This window comes from Oryzias latipes, chromosome 18 (assembly GCF_053564925.1).
Source record: "Oryzias latipes strain Hd-rR chromosome 18, Olatipes_Hd-rR_3.1".
NCBI classification, from domain to species: domain Eukaryota; kingdom Metazoa; phylum Chordata; class Actinopteri; order Beloniformes; family Adrianichthyidae; genus Oryzias; species Oryzias latipes.
In genome coordinates this window covers 23,847,416-23,867,876 of record NC_136254.1, presented here as the reverse complement: position 1 = coordinate 23,867,876, position 20,461 = coordinate 23,847,416, and the positions used below count along the sequence as shown (strand labels likewise).

The window sequence follows — 20,461 nt, the reverse complement described above, 5'->3', positions numbered from 1 at the left end:
CATTTAGGATTTTTCTTTTTTTTTTAGCTTTGTGCCTAGCTTGGCTAATGTCCATCAGCTTTATAGTTAGCACACAAAGATTTAGTTAATTTAAAAAAAGGCTGAAAATTATTCTGTATTTTAGTTGTAATGTAGTTATGTTTAACTCTTTTTTTTCTCCTTCGATACAGTTTTTTTTAGCTTTGTACCTAGCTAGGCTAAGTTCCATTAGTCTTCAGCGTTAATTTAAACAATGTTTAACTAGTCAAGTTATAAAAGGAAAGTTTTTTTTGTATTTTAGATGTAACGTAGTTAATTTCAATTAAAAAAATATTGAAAAATACGAAAAATGTTGTTCTTTACAATACAATTTAACTTTTTTGTATTTTTAGATTTGTGCCAAGCTAGGGTAACCTTCATCTTCTTGTTGGCAGACAAAAATTTAGTTTGTAGAATTAAAAAACTAAAAACTACTAAAAACTTGTATTTCAGATTTTGGTAATTGTTTTCCATTTTAAAAAGACAGCTTGATTGTGGACACATGTGGCTACAGCTTTTGTTCAGGAATTCTTTAAGGGTATAAAATCAGAAATGTTTTTTTTAGACAAAACTTTTTTACTAAAAATCACAACATGGAAAGTATTCATTTTTTATCTGTTTTAATTGAAGCACATGAAAATGTAAATTTCTTGGTAGAGTCCAGTGATTTGTGCAACATCCGCATGCCCTCTGTTCACATCGGCCTACGATATAAATTAAGACACTCAGACTCATTTAGAATATAGCTATTATACTTCACTTGCTGTCTTGCAAAAATTGCAAATATGGATCATGCAGCCACTCTATGGGTCACATTAGCTGGGATGTCTGGATGAAGCTGCCAAGAGCATTAATATAAAAGGACCAAACGCCATCACTTTACTGGACCAATACGGCCATTAATGTTAATGTCTCCTAACTGAGAACAGTTTAAGGACATTTTCCCAAATTACGTAAATCCTTGCCAAACATCTTCCCCAGCTGACAACAACTAAGCGCTGATACATCCTGACATCGTGTCCGTTATGTTACCCAAAGTGACCATCTCGCTGAAGCCGTAAACTCCTCCTTATTTGCAGTAAAAGGCCTAAAACGGTCAACATGGAGGAGAACATGGACACCAGCCCGACTGGACCAGACTTCTACTCGTCACCAAGCTCACCAGCCAGCAGCCGGGCAAACTGGCACGACAGAGACGGAGGTAATTTGTTTGGTTTTTGGTGGATGAATGAGACCTTGATGCCAACACTGAACCTACGTTCACACTGGACATGTAGTGCATGTTCAAGAATGCACTTAACATGCATTCATTTAGCCCATAGTGTTCACACTGGACAAGCAGGGAGGGGCTTCTTCTTCTTTTCCTTCTTCTACTGTTTACCAGCCCATGTCCGCCACCTGGTTTGGTGCGAAATGTCAAAGCGGTGCGAATCTCGCAAATCTTGTTCCGGACCTTTTTTTCACAGCTCTATTCCAATAAATGAAAGACTTGTCATATAATTCCGGCCAGGCACGAGCAGTAATTATTAATTTCTTCTTCATAATCGATTTTCTAATGGTTGGCACTTCTGTGAATGAAAAAGGAGGCCATCTACCAAATCCGAATCCCCGATTGGCCTGGTTTAACTTTCAACGCGTCTTCAATGGCCGTTTTTCACGTAGAGATCTGAAATGGTCGTAGAAACTTGAGAGTTATGAACACAGAAGCCTGAAATGCGCATTTGCAGAGTCTTGTCATTAGAAGTGGCTGCCTAAACTTGGGTTGCTGAGGGCGGAGCATACGTAGCTTTGCAGTTTGGATGTTTACGACATTTAAACATAATTCATAATTCTCAAAAAATGCATTTGAGAACGATTGATGTTTTCACGACGTCATGACGTTCTCATCATCGTTTGATAAAAAAAGGTTTTTATTGGCATTTTTGCAGCTTTTAACTTTTTAATTGTTGTTGTAATACTATTGTCTTTGTCAAGTTTAGTGTATTTTCAAAAGAAGAAATGTATTCTAAATAAAATCAATGAGCCACATGTCTAAAGCTTCGCGGAAATCCAACATCTGAAAAGCCTCAGGAAGGTTTTAAGTGAATTTAATCTGTTCCTTAAATGTCACGTCTGTTGTCCTTTAACTGTTTTATTTACACTCAGGCGGGATAAAGATTGCGCAATGAGGTTTGCAGTGTATTTACACCACTAATAAAGCTCACAGTGTGAGCTTTTACTTTCATGCAGGTGTCAGCTGTGAGCTCCAACATGATGGATTTTCTTTTTCTTTTGTTTTTTGTCTCCTTAAATTGTAGCTGAATCACCTAAACGCTGAATGTTGCACGGCAGGTGTCAATAAAAGCTGTTTGTTTGCCATACTGGAGAGAGAGGAGCAGAATGTATAATCAGATTACCTGTAATAAGGTGAAACAAGGGGCTTAATGGATCAGAGCGAGGATAGAGATGTGTTTCGGCGCAAAAGGGGAAAGCGGGATCCTCGCAGGACAGATCCAGCGTCTCATTATGTCGTCTCCTGCCACAGAGCAGCGGTCGCCGCCCCTTTTAATTAAAGCCTCACCGTCCCATGATTCCCGATCCTCCTCGCTCCCTGCCGACTTCCATCAACGCTCCGATACCCACGCCGCATCTGTTTTCAACCACCAGGGGTGGCGGAAATATTAGAAAACACGTCGAGTGTGACAGACAAAATCGTTGGGAAGCCACCAGGCAGGCGCACAGTGGTTTCAGCTGAAGTTAAGGCCACCACTGTTTTATTTTATGTATTTTATTGTGAAACATCCGAGAGGAAAACTCCAGATGATCCACAAGAGATGTGGGGACGGTGGGATTTTGCCACAGACCCAGTGCGGCTGCATGAAATGTCAGCGTGCTCTGGGAGTATCGCTGTGCGTAAAACACAGACACAGACCCAGGAAACGCTCCGCAGACAGCTATTATTCTGTCAATGGCGAGTAAATGAGAAGCGGGGTTGATATTAAACCCATATGAGACTCCCAAAGTGCCAAGCAGACATTTTTCCCACATGGTTTTCACTCACCGCGAGTTGGAAGAAAAGTTTCCCCCCTCGCGTTCTGCTCTAAGAAGCTAAGTTAGACCTAGTACACTGTTAAAAACCATTTGTTGTAAGACTTTTCATTTTTTGTTTTAAGTTAAAGTTAATTACAGGTTAAGAAAAGTCAAACTTTAAAAATCTGTGGTGCAGAGGTAGAGCGGCCGACCTCCGATTGCAAACTCTCACAAGATTAGACAGTACATTAGCGACATCATTACCGCCATCGTTTTCAGTCGTATCACATGGTGCCACCAAACTCCAGTTTACCATCTTTACCACAGTTTATTACCAGATTTTCTCTTTTTGTGTGTGTGTCAGAATTCCTTGGATAGGCAGTCGACCTCTGATTAGAAAATCTCAGGCTCGGTTCCCGCCTTTCCTCTCCCTCCGTCAAAGTGTCCTTGGGCAAACCCCCATTGCTCCTGGTGGTTATTGGTTGGTCATGGTGGAAAGCTACATACACTGCACAGGAAGGGATGGTTTCTTCTTTTTCTTTTTCTACTATTTGCTAGCGCATGTCCGCTACTTACAGTTGAAAAAAAAATGTTGAAGCCGTACAAATCTCAGGAATGATGCTCCAGGCCTTTTTTTTTAGTCACAGCTTTATTCTGATACGTAAAAGACTGAATGTCTTCTTATACCAGTCGGGGCACAAACCGCAATGATGAATTTCTTGTTTTTAACTCGTTTTGTACAAAATCGTAAAAACACGAGAGATTTGAACGCAGGAGCCCGACACGTCTTTACATAGCCCTTTCATGTGAATACGCGAGTTGTTGAGGGCAACGTAAATGTAGCTGAAGGCAGTCGAGCCGCCATCGGTGTGTGAATGTGGCTGAATGGGAGTGAGACTGTGAATCACTTTTGGCCTTTATGGAAGGTAAAAACGTGCTCTTTAAGTATATGTCATTTACCAGTTTTCTTTATTTGACAAAAGACAGTAAAAAAAAAAAAGGATTTTCACAGTTGGAAATCCCCCTAAATTCCTGCTGCTTCCTCCACAGATGAAGGTTGTTTTTTTCTTCCCTGTCAGTCAGGTGGATCTCTGAGACGGTGCCGCTCATTTCTCAGCTCAAACAGCTCATTTTGAGGGGAAGAGAGGTCAGACGATGTGAAAGTTTTCCCCCCTATGACTCCGGATGAACGCTCGCTTACAGAGGAAGCAGAACTTAAGGCGGCGCCGCCGCTGCCGCTCCTCGCATCTATTTGTTATCGCGCTCCCTTCAGACTGCGCTTCTCACCATGGAAAATTGAAAACTGCGCAGCCGTGACAGCGCGGCAAGAGCGCCAAGCCCCCAATAATGAGCCGCTCATACCTTGTGCACGCTCTCGCAGCTCGCAGGACTACATGTATTTGACTAAACAAACGCCTTCAGCTGATCCTGCAGGATTATTCATGGGGAATTACAGTAGCTACAGAGGCAGATGCATAGCTGTAACATTCTATTTGGGATTAGGTTAGGGTCTTGACGTTTGTAAATCCTATTTAGGTGACCAGCTGCTTTGCAACAACGTGTTAGTGGGTTCAATCGTCTGCTCAGACATGACAAAATTGTTTTTTTTTTTTATTGATTACACGTGATTTACACCCATAAGAGGTCATAAATCTTTTTTTTTTGTGTATTTGAAGTCATATTTCACTGATATTTCTCCTAAATCGCTAATGTCTTGAAAGGTACTGAAGAGTTTGCTCCTTCCCCACCCGCAGACATGTCTTCTCCCACCATGAAGAAGCCAGAGAAGCCGCTGTTCAGCCCCACCTCCCCGCAGGACTCCTCGCCACGACTCAGCACTTTCTCTCAGCCGCATCACCTATCAAGTGGGGGACACAGTGGTAAGCTCCTTCCCAGCTTTTTGAAACAAAAAACAAACATTTAATCAATTTTCAGAGGTTTTTTTGTTAAGATAGGCATGTGAAAATTTTAATTTAGAAGTTTACAATGAGCATTTATTAGTGAATGATGTAATATTTCAGGTGAACTCAGATTTAATGTTGATTTTTTTTTTATCTGAAAGATTTATTTCTGGTCTTCAAATCTTAAATTCCCAGTGATTTTTCTGAAAATATATTTACATGCATTATGCAAAGAAATAGGAAGTATCCCATTGCAGGAACATTTAATTAAACAGTAAATTTAATGTTTTGTAAGTGTTCAAAGAATGTCGGGCCCTCACACCAAATCTGGCCCTCTTTGCAAAAGTTCAGACAGCTCTTTTCTTTCAAGTTCACAACTCATTTCTTCCACAGTTATATCAACAAGGACCCCCCCACCCCACTCGCCACTGCAGTTTTCCACCTCCACCATCCTGCCCCCGGCGCCCGCGTCCTATTTCTCGCACCCCACCATCCGCTACCCGCCACACCTCAACCCTGCCGACCCCCTCAAGAGCTACGTGCAGTCGTACGACCCGTCCAGCCCGCAGAGCAGCCAGGTGGGTGTTGCCGCCATCGTTTTCAGTCCCATCACTTTGTGGTGACAGTTCCAGCATAAACCGTGCCACAAAGCTCCAGTTTACCATCTTAACCACAGTTTATTACCAGATGTTCTTGGTTTTTTGTGTCAGAATTCCTTCGATATGAAACATAATTGAAAGAAACAATCAAACTAAGAAGGTTTGACTTTCTGAAACACTTTGTGTGACGAAAAAGTCCAAACGCCAAAGACCGCAAGCCCTCATCTGGATGTTTTCCAAACCCCCCCCCCCCCCACCCCCAACCCCCCACCCCCATATAAAGAAGACCGAATCCAAACATGCAAACTCGGTGGTTTTGCACTTTCAAAGAACCCACAATGGCCGCCGCGCACAGCCAGCAGCGAGCGTCTCTGCAGACGAGAGAGCCGGCTGATATTTATGCGAGTTTGATTTCCCCGCTGCTGTCACTGTAAACAAAGGCCTCGTAGTGGGCTCCATCTCCAGAGCAGGGGCCGCGTCAGACGTGGCGGGGTAGGGGGACTGTTACTCCAGAGACAAACCACGGGGAACGATAAAGGTTGTAAATATTTGCCGTTGCCGGGGCCAGGCTCTTGTGCAGAATTAACCGGCCCTCTGCTGGGGTGCTGGAAAAAGACGGGAGACAGGCGGATGACGGGGGGGAGGAAGGGTCAGCAGGGAAGAGGGGGAGGATTGTAAGGAAAAGGGGGGGGGGGCGTTTCAGCAAATAACACATTGGTTATAATCCCATGGACGAGTGCCAGAATGTTTTTATGCTTGCTTTAACGCAGATTATATTACACTCTAATTAAACATTCTATTCAGCGCAGAGGGAACCCCACCGGCACCATTCTTCCCCAAAAAGGACTGTTTGAGTTTTGAACTCCGGGGCCGCCCTGAAATGAAGGGCCCAGACAGTCTCCAGCCGTCCCAGGGAGCAGCTCCCTTTATTTCTCTCCTCCCTATATATAGCGTTTTTCTGCCCGGCACCGCTCGCCAGCGCCGCATTCACGCCTTTATAAGCACGGCGCTCTACGGCTTTTCACGCCCTCCTAAATTCACTTTATGAGCACCATTAAAATCATTGTGTGGAATCATGTAGGAAATCTTATTGTTGGTGATTGAAGATCTATTGTCCTTTGGGCACCCCCCCCCACACACACACACACACACACTCTTACACACCACCACCCCACCTAACTAGTTTCAGTAACAACTGTGACAGAACAGCAGCTGAAAGTGTTTTTCCCCCTGTGATCCGTTTGGTTTTTAGCTTCAGAAAGAACGAAGCATTGCTCAACCCTGCAGCTCTTTGCATGGTTGTCTTGGTTTATTGAGATTTGCCCCACTGCACATTTACAAGCCAGTCAGAGCTTGTAAACATAAGTCACCAGTCGTACCGTCCTAATGAAAGACTGGTTGCCAACTATTTTTTTTATCTTTTCAAACTTGTCCCGTCCAGCACCAGAGAAAACAGAAGAGAGCTGGAGGCCTCTTGTGTTGGACACATTTTACTGATACAAATAGGGTGGGGTTACATTTTGGACACAGGAGTTGTATATGTGTATAAACTTCTTTTGTATTGGAGCTTAAACTTTGTTTGCATAAGTTTCTTGTTGGACCAGACAGCAAAGAGAGTGGGATATTAGAGATATAGGGAAAATTCACAATAAAAGAGGAAACAATTTGAAGGAGGGAGGATAAAAAATAAAGATAAAGAATAGAAGGGGGTAGGGTAACAAGAAGAGGCAACAAGTTGCTAGCGGTTTATCATTATTACCGTATAAGTTGCTGTTTTTTTGCATAGTTTGGCCGATGGTACGACTTATTCTCGGGTGCGATTTACTAGTGATTAAAAAAAAGTGACAACTACTAGAGGGCTCTGTAGGTGTCAGTATCAGTATTTGCTACTAACAGCAAACAGAAGAAGCAGCGCCGGCCTCGGCAGAGATCTTCAAAAAGAGACATAAACGATAAAGAATTCAATGGATTTAGTGATTTGAAGTGATATAAAGAGTTTATTGATTTGTTAAAATGTTCCTTAGGCTATGGTTTGCTCATATGTTGCTCTAATAGACTCCTCCTATGTTTCATGAAGCTAAATATGGTTACAGTAGTGAAGCATGCAGATATTCAGTATTGTTTTTGTTAATTCAGATATATGATTTGCCTTCCAAGATGAAATGTCTGTTCTTGTTCCTGTACATTGATAAATACATTTCTCCCAAAATTGCAACTTATATGTCATTTTTTTCTTCTTTATTATGCTTTTTTTTTGGGCTGCTGCAACCTATAGTGCGGAAAATACAATATCGTCAAATGTAGATTTTAATCAAGAGATGATGGAATACACTCATCCACGCAGTCTTTGCTCCATCTGCAGACGAACAGCAGCGGCCAGGGGGTCGGAAAGGTCCCAGGCCACTTCACCCCCGTCTTGGCTCCTTCTCCCCACCCTGGCACTGTGCGACCCGTCTCCCTTTCCATGCCCGACACCAAGCCCATCACGACATCAACAGAAGGTGAGCAGGTGACCCTCACCACCCGTCACTTTCCACCATCGTTTTCAATAAAATCAGAAATGATCCCGTTAATTTGTCACACGACGTAATAAAACATGTTATGCTAGCTGCTTGATTTTGTTTTTGACAGCAAATATTTAATTAAAGCACAATTTGATTGAATAAGTCTGTTTTCAACATCAAAACCCACCTGAGTAATGGTTTTCCTAAAAAATCCATCAGTAAATCTAGGCTTTTGACAGTTTTTTTCATCTTTATTTCTTTATTTCTCCCAGCATACAACTGAAAATCAAATAAATATATTAAAAAACTACTGGTTAAATTTTATGACAGTTTGACAAATAGACTAATTGTCAATGATACATGTACTCTCCCTCATTATAACGATTGTTTTTCCACTTGTGGAGTCTCTTTTGATAAAATATAATAAGCGTCAATGAATTATTTTTACACTGTAAAAACTTTAAGACATGAAATATTTTACGGAAGGTTACACTCCTTTGACCCTTTAACATCGAACATCAACTACTGCAGCTCTTTGACCGCTTACACACAGTTACGATAAGAGCTGTATGATGGTATATATATTCTCCACATCAGAATCAGTTGGTTTACGTTAATTGGGTAAAGATTTTTACTGCTGCAAAGTGGCGTTTATAAGAGCTAAGCTGCTTTTCTCAGAATCTCTTGGAATTATGTTAATTGGTTGAAGAGCTGCGGTAATTCAAAAAACGTCAAAGAATGTTCACTACTTTAGAGTGTTGCATAAATACTGCTTTTCTTCACTTCAGAATCCGCTGGAACTACATTAATTGTGTAAACGGTTGAAGAGTTATGGTATTTTAAAGAACGTCATCATTGGAGCTAACTCCAGATAAGTTACTGACGACACCCAAAAAGAGCTCATTGATAATAATACTCATAATTAATTATTCATTGAGCTACAGTAACTCCTCAACTGTGTACACAATTAACATATTTCCAAAAGCCAGTTTTGCACTAGTTTGCAACTATTTATGTCAGTAAAGATTTCGTAAAGATTCATGTTAATCGCATAAGCACTTCACTACTGTCAAATGTTGCATAACAGCGCAAAGCTACTTTTCTCTGCTTCAGCATCCATTGAAAGTCCATTTATTGTTTAAAAGTCTAAGAGTTACTGTAGTCCAAAGAATGTAAACATTGGAGCTAAAGCTCTGGTGTTAGAGGGTTAAAAGTGAATGGGCCCAAGAATACACCTTGTGGAACTCCACATTGAGACACTTAACCTCCATTAAGTTTGTTTTAAAAATAAATCATCTTTAATAACACAAAATACATAGCAAGAGGTTTCTTTTTGCCTGTATTTTAACGCAGTCCATGTTTTTGTGCTTCGTGTGACCGCGTGTCACCCAGGCTACTCCACTCCCGGCACCCCCACGGCTAACCGTTTTGTAGGCCTGAGCCCCAGAGATCCCGCGTTCCTGCACCAGCAGCAGGTGAGCTCTTTTGTCATTGGATTACTCAACTTCACCTGCTCCTCATATTTTCTTTACATTTTCTACCCCCCCACTTCTCCTCCTTTTACACACCAGTGACACCCCCCCCCCCCCCCTAGTGACTTAGTTTGTAGACAGGGACAGAGGGACTTCTGAGATTTTTTATTTATTTATTTTAGCTAGATGTCTGAATTTGAACTTGAACTTGAGTCGATTGAAGAGATCAAACCTTTATTTTCTGGATTGGTTTGTCAGGCAGACATAAAGGTGAGGAGTCACCATTGTTGTGTTGCTTTTGGGGTGTCGAGGCTTTTGTGTTTTCTCTCACATTACCTGATAAGTCACGTGACTCTAAGGCAGTCAATGCGATCCTTTACAAGCCAGAGCCGCAGCGCAGGCATCGCCCTGCTGCAGGATGTCCTCGGTCAGAAGAGGTAGCCTCTGTATGTGTGTGTGTGTGTGTGTATGTGTGGGTGTGTGTGTGAGTGAGTTTGTGGTCGTCATCTGAGAGAGAAAGAGTGCTCTCCCCCACTCCGTCTTATTGAAAGTGCTGGTCTGAGGCCAAGGCTTTTCCAACCACAACTAATTGAATGCATCTGCACGCAGCTACATAATGATCGCTGGGTTTTCTCCTCAGCTCACTTTTTTTTTGTGTGTGTTTAGTTAGAAAAAATGACAAAGCTAGCCTCTGTTTCCTCTCTCCTCCTTCTGTCTGTCTCTTTTCTTCAGAATTTCCTAAAATCAGTGATGTAAAAAAAGGAGAGGTGAGGGTGGTGTTTGTCATATTGTCAGCTGTGGGATGCTTTAATTCCTCTCTGGAGGAGAAGGAGGAGCAAAGGGAGGATTCACTCGGCTGAGTTTGTTTGTGCACATTTTCTAGTAGCTGTGTTAGTTCTTTCAGTGAAGCACGAAGCGACGGCGCAGCTTCAGTCCCCGACGTTTTCCCGTAGAGCGCACCTCCAAAAGTCAATCGAAAGGGACCGTACGAAAATGGCTGATTTCACAGAAAGTACTCATGTGAAGGGTCTCATCAAATAAAGGGTGTCTTGGGCTCAAAGAAGCGTCCGGCGCTGATTTATCTCAGTCCGGGATGTGACAGTTGTTTTTGTTTTCTGTAGTGTGATTTAACGGCCTGGGATTTGGCCTCGCTGAGCGATAAAGAGACTCCCGCGGGACTAAAACACTTTCACAGAATATTCTGTCATCCACTGGCCTTTATATGTTCAGTGTCTGGCCTTTACGAGGTTTCCTTTCCTTTTTTATACTTTCTTCAACACTTTTAGTAGTGGACATTTCAATATGTGACAGGAGAAAGAAACCAGGATTGGACCGTGTTTGGAGATACAACATGGCAGCTTTATTTGTGCAGAATTAAAGCATTACAAGCAGGTGAAAAATTACAAACGATGACAGTGCTGCATTTACACAGAAGCACCAAAGAAAACCCTCTGCGATTGGACACTTGGTGCAGACCCGAAGTTGTTAGAAAGCTAAAAGCTGTAGATATCATAAAACAATAATGCCAATATTAACTTTTTGGTGTTGCAGCTCTTTTTAGTTCTAGCGATCTTTGTTGGGACACAAACAAAACAAATTTAGATCAGAAGCAATTGTATAACTTGTAGTGGGCCTATAGTTTAACCTTGTGGAACTCCACAATTAAATGGTTGCTTAAAAAACTTTTTCTTTAAGTATTATTATTAAAGAAAACTGTTTATAGTATTAACTAATGCTGGTAGAAGATCAGTACCTTTTTGAGTAATTAAAAGTAATATTACTAAAGTAGAAGTAATATTTACTCTTTCAAAAACTGACAAAAGTAAACATAAAAAAACAACTTGTGATAAAAACGTACTTGAGTGCTGATTAATATTTTAAATGAAACATAGTTAATTGATTAAACTGATGGTATGAAATTGACACAAAGAAAAAGTAACTAAGTAGTTTAATATCATTATAAAATCATTTAATTTAACTATACTAAGGCTTTCACTTATATCTAGAATTACCTGTACTAATACAAATAAAATAAGATTAACAATATTTTTTCCCCAAGTCTGCTTAAATAAAAGTAAGAAAATTATATAAGTAAATGTAACTTTTTTTTATACCTCTAAGTACTTTAAATTTTAAAGAGAAGAGTCATAGAGCAGCAAATTTATTTGGCTTAATTGGACAGAATTGTCACTGTTTGGATAGTCTTCATCTAATTTAGTATTCTTGGACTTTAAATGAGTGGAGAAGTCCCAGTAAAACATTCACACGCTCACAGCAGGCTTTGAAAATGCAAAAAAAAAGGAAACCACGCTCCCACACCTGCTCTACGGATCCCAGGCAGCGAACGTGTGAAAGCCCTCCATTCATCTCTCGCCCTGGTTAACCCCCTCCAGGGAATGCCACCATCCAGCATTCCGCTGGGAAAGATCGGTGATCAGATGTCATTTGGTATTATCTAAGGAAGGATCCTAATCCACAGTCTGCCCGCATCTGTTTGCTAACGTTCCTCGGCTCCGCCCCCCCCCTCCTCCCCCGGTGCCTGCTGCCCGCGCCGCTCTGATGTGCCAGTGCCAGCGGACAGATGGCGAGCCCCTCAAGGAGCGTGGCACCGAGCGTCTGGCCTGGCCCCGCGCGTTTCTTCTCCGAGCTATTCTCAGGCTGCAGAGTGTGGGAGCGGGTCCCAACCTTCCCCAGAAAACGCTTTCTGTTCTGGATCAGAAACACTAGGGATGACAACGTTTTTTAAGAGAGAGAAAGAAAGACACTCCAATCCACCTTTAGCGGCGGCGTCATCATAGATCCGTGCAGGTGCTGGGAGGAAGGGGAGCACTTTTCTTGACCCGCCGCAAATGGCTTTGAATATTCAGCATGGGGCTGATTAAATGTCTCTTAAGAGCTTCTGCAGGAGCGCTGCACGCGGAGTGCTAACGGTGCAGTTTCATCCCGGCGCATTACTAAATGAATGCGTTGACCACAGGGCAAGGTTAGGGTGGTATTGGCAGAGATGGCTCTCAGCTGGATTGCCCACACGTGCTCTTGCATAATGCATGCAAAGGAGTCTTTTTTTTTTTTAAGGAGTAATTTGTAATCTATGCATCAGTGAGCGTGTTAGTGTGCAAGCTTTAACTCCATTGCATTGTGACCCCCCCCCTTCACCCCAAAACAAATCAATAAAAACAGTTAGCTAATGAAAACAAAAGCAATGCATGCTGGGGAACATCAGAGAGCACATGCATCCAGACGGTTGCATTGCTCCACTTCCAACCAACTAACTGCATCTCTTTTATTTGTATTATTTTATAAACATTAGCTTTTTCCAAAATGTGACTGCATGCTCTTCCTTTATGTCTGCTCTTACTGTAAACACCCCCCCCCCCCCCCCGTCTTAAAGCAAACCCCCTACTCCATTTCCGCTCTCTTTTGTCTGTAACAACCCACACTTCTTTTTTTTTTTCTTCACTCCTGCTGTTCCTGCCGTAGGCTCTCCTGCATGCATGTGTGTCCACAGTGTTGAGTTGTGGTGTAATCTGAAGTGGAAGTTGTCTTGGCCCAGTGATCTGACTGCTAGGTTTCAATTGACAGCTGAGGAAGTGTGACTGGAGCGTGACTCAAAACGGCAGGCATTATGGCCCCAGTGCCACTGACGACACTTTGGGGATTACTTGGCAAAGGTAACACTTTTTTTTCTCTCATGCCATCTCTCTGTCTCTGTCTGAACACAACCTTGACCCCCATGATTTCCTTCTTTTGCAGCTCTTTACATTCAGAATTGTTGGTTTGATTTATTCACGGTCAGGAGCTTGTTGGGTTTTCTTTTTCCTCTGAACTTTTATGGATGTGCAGGTCCTTCAAATGGGGACAATAACTAATGCAACATTTATTCCTATTAGAAAAACATGTCTTCATATTTTATTGTCCCTTCTTCCAGCTGTTTTCTCTTCCTTTCAAAACTGTGGAAACTTCTTCTGTTTTTAGATTTAAAGAAGTCATTTATTTATTTATTTTTTTGTTGATTTTCCAGAAACAGAAGGTTTTAAATGTACCCTTTTATCCTCAATTATTTAGTAAAATATTTCAACACAAAGGCTTGAAGTCCCACTCGGATCACCTTTTAAACTATTGCAAAAGCGTTCCCAGTGGCCTTTTGATTAGGATTATGCTGTTTTAGGGCTAAATCAAAAACCCTGTGTCGTTTTCTGGGACACAGTTTCAGACTTTAAGAACTGCGTCTCCAGTAATTCTAGGACTTGTTTGTAACATGCTACACATTCACATTACCTGTTACTCCTAAATTTGTGTGGAACACGTAAAAAAAACCACCAGAACTGCTAGCCGCTTTGGCGTATTTTACAATAACACCCAACCAAACAATTTAACAGAGATTTAACACTTCCTCTCAAAATGGCTTCCACATCAGTAAGGACGACCAAAATGAATCCATATATGGTATAGAAGGTGCTCCAAGTCGTTTTTTTCTTTTTAATCAGGACTGTGAAGAACACCTTATAGTCAGAAATGCAGTTTTGAGCTAAACTTTCCTAATATACAGAATGTCCATCATTGGAAAAATGTTTTTTGTTAAAAACAACTCAAACCGTATTTTCATTAGACTGGCTCTAAACATTTCTTCTTTGGTCAATGTTTTTCTTCTTCTTAATTTATGGGGGTAAAAATCCCATTTGAATCAAAATACTTCACACTTTAACTTGAATTGGTGTCAAAACATTCAGTTTGTTTCCATCCTTATGTGACTTTGTGGTGCAGTCGTGCTCTACTCTCTTTAAATTACAGGACCCCCCCCCCCCATACTTTAACTCTCCATTTCTCTCTGGGGCAAAAACCTAAAACCTTTTCAGCCTGGTGGAGCGAGCAAGCTGAGCTAAGCTGTTTCCTGTCCTCCTTCCTTCCCTGGATGTGAGCGCAGGTTCTGAACAAACGCAGGAGAACCCCCCCCCCCCCCCCCCCCCAAACAGGCGAGCCCCCACAGCAGCCTGAGGTCTTTCTCTCCCCTCAGCACCCCAAACTTTGCTCCGGTCCCCCAACCGAGACAGAGAAGGTTTATTTTCCTGCAGAGACCTGGATGCTTCTCCCCGCCAAACGTCTTTGATGGATTATTTTGCTGCTCCAAGGTTTACATTGAAACCGTCGGGTCATTCTCTCTCTCTCTCTATTTTCTTTGGTTGTCCTTTCACGTCTCCTGAACCGGCCTCCAAATTTAAAAAGCCGCCCGACTCACATGTTGCCATTGTGCAGGAAATGGGTCAGCAATCCATTAAGATGCCATTAGATAATCTAATTTAGCCGGCTAATCCTTAAACGAAGCCCGCTGGATGTGCTCGCAGGGAGCAGGGAGGTTTGGGGCGCAGGACAGGGCAGTGGGAGGCCATCTTTAGGTTACTTCAGGGAAGCCAGGTTGTCATCCACAATCAGAGGAAACGTGATTTCCTATAAAATAAAGACCTTTCCATGAAGGCAGGAGGGCATCAGTAAGACATAATTACATTCCTTGACACATGTCCCAACATTTCTGGGCTGGAAGGGGAGCCATAAAACCAGCAGATTTGTGAATATTCCCCCGTTTTTGCACACAAACACGGCAGCTTTAGGTTGTGCGATGCAGACACGGCCTGACAGCCGTCGATTCTAACCAAGTTAAAACCGAGCGGGCCCTCCCCAAGGCTGAGCGGTTCCCACAGTGTGAGCCGTTTACCTGAAAGGACGTTCACAGGGAAAGAAGAGGCAGAGGTGGTGGAAGGGAGAGGGATGAAAAACAGAGCAAGAACAGGAGAACTCTGGCCGCTCTGTGCGCCTCTTTGTTCAGCAAGGTAGGAAAAACTTAATCCCTCGTTTCCTGTCCGACGATTTCTGGCAGGAAAAGAGAAAAGGAGGGAGTGAAGAAAGCAGGAGAGGGAAGGGGGGAAAAAACTGTTAGAGGATTAGACTTGAATCTTTTGCTTTTTGCACTCTGGAACCAACAAACTTAATGTTTGCTTTTGTTTGCGAATGCATCTCCGCCGCTTTGTTTGCTTTCAGCCTTCAGTTGGAGAGCCGGGCCGCTCCAGGGCGCAGGGTGAATGGAATTTGCACTTGCATTGTTTTTAAGAGTACGGGGATTTGTATAAAATGCAGACTGCTGGACGAGCTGCTTTCACTGCGCACAGACACCGTTGTTCGAGGTGGGGGCTTCAGAGAGCTCTCCTCTTTTTGGCCAGGTTCTAGATGGTCCGATGAGTCCACGGAGCAGGTATTCTGACCGGAGAGGTGGGAGGACGTTAAATGAGAACACACTAGGGGCCTGTGAGGAAGAAAAGCAGAGTAGTTGGTGGAGGGGGGGCTAATTATCTAACATGTACGTAGCGCAGCACCCCTCGGGAACAACATGCCGCTTGTTCCCGTTTGCGTTTTCAGTTAGCACCGTTGCTCCCCAGGAACAATCGGCGTGTTGTTTTGCCGTTAGCGTGAGATGAATAGGGATGGCACAGCTTTGTAAAGTCCCCACCTCCACCCCCTACCCCCCTCACTTCTTTCTCCATTCCTTCATCGCCACTCTTCCTCTCATGCTCCTCGATGCGGAGGAGTTCACCCAAACCGGTTTCTAATGTCGGAAAAGGTTTGGGGGCAGCGCAGCTTCAAACACTTGTTTTAGTTCGGCAATTAGAGCAGGTTTAACTGCCCAATGTTAGCAATCTTTCTACTATCATAACCCTTAAATCGTTTACATAATTACCCTAATTTCCAGCTGACTCTAAATGTGTTATAATTGTATGGAGACAATCTATCGGTTAATTTAAAAACGGGAAAAAATATTTACTTTTTATGTTATGCTTCTTTAGGGCCCCTGGACTTAAAAAAGGGGCATAACAGCAACACGTTACGTTAGTAAATCGATGCAAAGCCGATATGAAACGCCGCTTTTCTCCAAGTCAGAATCAGCTGATTTATGCCGATCGCATAAGTGGTCAAAGCTGTATGCTACGTCAAAGAGCATTTGGTGTTTAAGTGTCGCCGGTGACATCTCCGGCGTTAAAGGGTTGTGTTTCTGACGCCGGCCCACTTTAAAGTCCATTTGCATTTCCTCTTGACTTTAAGGCCCTGGCCCTTTTGGCCAGCACCACCTTTCTAGCCCTCTAAAGCTACATACACACCGGGCATTTGACACACATTTAAGAACGCAAATTTAGCCCATAATGTTCACACTGGACAAGAAGGGAGGGGCTTCTTCTCTTTTTCTTTGTTTACCAGCCATATCCGCCGCCTACAGGAAGAAGGCGCATGGTGCGAAATGTCAAAGCGGTGTAAATGGGAATGAAATGGAAACGGTTCCGTTTATTGCTAGCATCCTTGGAATGGTGGATATAGTTAACCATGATGTCAGGAGTGTGGCTTTGGTTCTTCTTTATTTGAAATACAAACGCAAACGTGTCAGGCTCGTTGCCACGCCTGGGTTCACTAGATAAACCAGCTACATTTATTTTTGGTGAGTTTCCCAGTCCCTGATTAGTCAAAGTTCGACTTGGTTTAGCAACACGCGTTTCTGGCCACGGGTTTTGTACATTGAGCCCGAAAACAGTCGTAGTTACGCGCGTTTACATCCACTTTTCATTAGAAGTGGGCGCTTGAAGGCGCATTACCGAGGGCGGTGTGTACGTAGCATCATAGTTTTCCTTACTTGAAAAAGGTCCACCTGATAAAGGGTGTGTCCGTTCTGTCCAAGTGTACCCTGACCCGGTTCACTGTAGTGTAAACATAGTAGAAAGCAGTATGTAGAAAGATAAAAGGAGCTTGACTGGTGAAAAGGTCTCATCAGTCAAAACCATGACAGAGTCCGCTCAGCATGAAAGCAAACCCCAAGAAAAGAAGCTTTTATCCAAAAGTAAAAGCAGTAAAGGAGGCCAACAACCCAGGCAATCCCAGGATGAACAGCCGCCCCGACTTTTGACAAAGTTTGCTAAGTGTGCCTTCATCTGTGTCATGTGACTGATCTCTGCATCTCTGTGTGTTTGTTCTCCCCCCTCTGCAGTCCTGGTACCTGGGCGAGCTTAGTTCCATTCCAAGTGTCGAACGGGACTCCGATTCTGCCAACAAATGTCCACCAGAACTACAGCATAAACATCATTGGTGAACCCCTGGTCCCCGCTGAGACGGGGAACTGAGCAGGCCCCATCCCCGACCCACCCTCCCCCTACTTTTGGGGGTAGGCGCGGGAGCGTTTTTGGCGGCGCGGAAACGAGCACTACAGGCGTGGACGAAACCAGCAAAGCAGCCGGCGCCGCATGGCATCCCCCTCCCTCCTGCTCACCTCAACTCTACCACACACACCCCCTCCCCCCTCCGCTCCTGTACCTCCTCCTGATGACGGACGCCGGTCCTGAAGTGAAGACGAGGGACGGCTCAGAGAGGAGGACGCTTCAGGTCTGCCGTCTCCCGGCGCACACCCACCAGTCAGCTGTCGTGTTTGCAGAACTGTCGGATTCATTCAGATACTGTGATGTATAGATGCCTTAATGTTTGATTGCATGACACTCTAGACTCTTAGCAGCGATTCCTACTATTTTTCCACAATGGAGGCAGATTTAAGGTTTAAAAAAAGAACAACACATAATCCAGGGTGGAGTTGGGAGGGGCGGGTCTTGCGTTTTGACACCTGCCCGGTTGGATGGCAGGTGAGACTCACTGTGTACAACCATAGGAACAAAAACAAAATTGTGAATTTAGAGTGTTTCTTCTTCCGTTTGATTTCAGTTTACTGTGACTCGATAAAAAAAAAAAATTTTTTTTGTTTGTTTGTTTATTGCTACTTATTTCAAGAATTAATGCAAACACTTATGGCAAGAGTTGAAAACTCTTCACGCAGTTTTGAAAAAACACTAAATGCTTGAGATTGGACCCTTCCTGAAGAGAATTTGCAACTCCTTTTCAAAAGGATCATTTTATTTTGGAAAAATAAAAAAAAGAAGAAGAAGACGACGAAAAATAGCGACAGAGGCAAGTGCAATTGAATTTTTGTTGTTGTTTTTGTTTCGAAGGGAAGCTATCAGTCTCTCAGCCCTAAGACTCTAAAGGAAGGGTGATAAAGAATGAAAAAAAAAATGTTCCAGGAATCATTCGGTCACATATCCGTCTCTTCGCTTGAGGGAAAAAAAAAAAAAAAAACATTGTTAAAGGCAGTCGTTAGCAAAGCATTAAGCTACCTGTGCAGAGCAAAACCAGCACTTACCTTGAGCCCTCCCCATTATAACGGGGAGATTCTTTTTTTTAATTTATTTTTTGGGGTCAAAAATAAAAAATAAAAACACCTGAAATGAATCATGAAATGAAACACACACAGTGTGTGACAGACGTTTTATTTTTGAAATGTTGAGCGCATTTGGCCATCAGCTTGTAAAGCTTGTGTTTACAGGGAGAAAACAAGAAAGAAAGAAATCATGGAGTGTTAATGAATGAAAATTTATGAATATTGTAAATGTACTGTAGACTTCACGAGTAACGCTTGTGTAAGGTTTTACTCTTAACGGTTGGAAAATTCAAATCCAGGTTATGGCAAATCCCTGAAATCTCGAAAAAAGAAAGGGGGGGGCGGGGTCTCTACCAAGCCGCCGCCCCCTCCATTCCAGAAAAGAAAGCAACTCTCCAGTTCTCTTAATTTGCACGATAACATAAAGTCCACATGACGTGCCTTGCCTTTGAAAATAGAGACATCACTACACTTGTTTTTGCTGCATTTATCATTATAGAAAAAAGAAAGAAATTAACATTTTTATGATAATTGTTTTGTTTTGTACTCTGAATGAAATTGTTGATTTTTAACTTCATGTACTACTCTTTCTCACAGTTACATCGCATATCAAAGCTGTGTATAGTTGCAGTTTGAAAGTTTGTAATCAACCAGCTTTTGTGTTTTTGTTTTCCTCAGTATTTTTTGGTGTTTTTTTTTCTTCTAATCTTGTCATCTTTTTTTTCCCTCTCTTTTCTTTAACGCGTTCATCTTCCAGTTACTATTGCGGGAGGGTGGAGTTTGGAATTATGAAAATTATGCAATACCAAGTTTTGCCTATGTAGGTAGTGCTTATAGATGCGTTAATTATTAGAGGCTAGTTCAGAGGTAGATGATATCGTAATGCATTTATTTAGTTGATATTGTTGTTTGTCGTCGGTGTTGTTGTTGATGTTGCTGTTGTTGTTGCTGTTGTTGTTGTTGTGGGTGTTCTTCCTCTTTTTTTTGTTTTTTTCGTTTAATCGACCAAAGTGGGGACTGCTTTCTATGCAGCGTGAGACAAGGTCTGTTTTTTTACTTTTCATTCTCTCTTCAACAAACAAAAAGGAGCCATGGCGACATGATGACTTTATGTATTTGGAGCTTTTATTTTCGGCGATTACTGGAAAAAAACAACAACAAAAGGTTGCAAAGTCCCTGATTGGTGCCAACCATTGACTGTAGAACAGAACTGGACTGAAAAAAAGGGCTTACTTGCAGATCCAACAAAATAAAGTTGCAATTTTTTTGTAATGCCAACGCCGCAATGTTGGAGCCAGATGACATCCGTAAGCACGAGGTGGTTTAAGTTATTGTTTCTATGGCAGCCAATCAGGAGTGAGTTTGTTGGAAGTCCACACCCCTTCCACATGAAACTAGGCTACATCTGTTAATGAGTAATAGCTATTTATTTCTCTATAGACGTTTATGGGAATTTGGCTTCTAATAGCCAGCGGGTACTTCCTGTTTGGAATGTGAGGGGGGAGGGGTCACTCAGTCCAGTTCTCATATACAGGCAATTGTGCCAACACCTCCAATTTCTTTTTTTTCTTTTTTTTTCTTTGTGGGAGAGACTGCTTGACTTGAGCTGGACAATCGTTTTTTTGCGTCGGGGATCTCTGGGATCCCCTTTAGGGCCGCGGCTAAGGACGGACACGCTTGTAAAAGATGTCGCCAGATGCAAAATCCCGAGTAGATGCCTTAA

At 42.6% G+C, this 20,461-nt stretch overlaps 1 protein-coding gene across 6 annotated transcripts in view; it reads left to right on the top strand.

Moving 5' to 3' along the window:
* Positions 1-19,251, top strand: part of LOC101169147 (nuclear factor 1 B-type) — a 64,182-nt gene extending 44,931 nt beyond the window's left edge. For 3 of the 6 annotated variants that reach the window (XM_011487390.4, XM_078936367.1, XM_004079679.5), the window contains 7 exons: positions 1,098-1,219; positions 4,782-4,907; positions 5,322-5,506; positions 7,890-8,028; positions 9,424-9,506; positions 13,086-13,174; positions 17,524-19,072. In XM_011487390.4, coding sequence (XP_011485692.2) covers positions 1,098-1,219; positions 4,782-4,907; positions 5,322-5,506; positions 7,890-8,028; positions 9,424-9,506; positions 13,086-13,174; positions 17,524-17,656 — 877 coding nt within the window. In that variant the 3' untranslated portion in view covers positions 17,657-19,072. Of the gene's footprint in view, positions 1-1,097; positions 1,220-4,781; positions 4,908-5,321; positions 5,507-7,889; positions 8,029-9,423; positions 9,507-13,085; positions 13,175-17,523 lie in introns of all 6 variants that reach the window. The other 3 variants (XM_078936368.1, XM_078936369.1, XM_011487391.4) reach the window with 1 other exon arrangement.
* Positions 19,252-20,461: the final 1,210 nt, after the last annotated feature.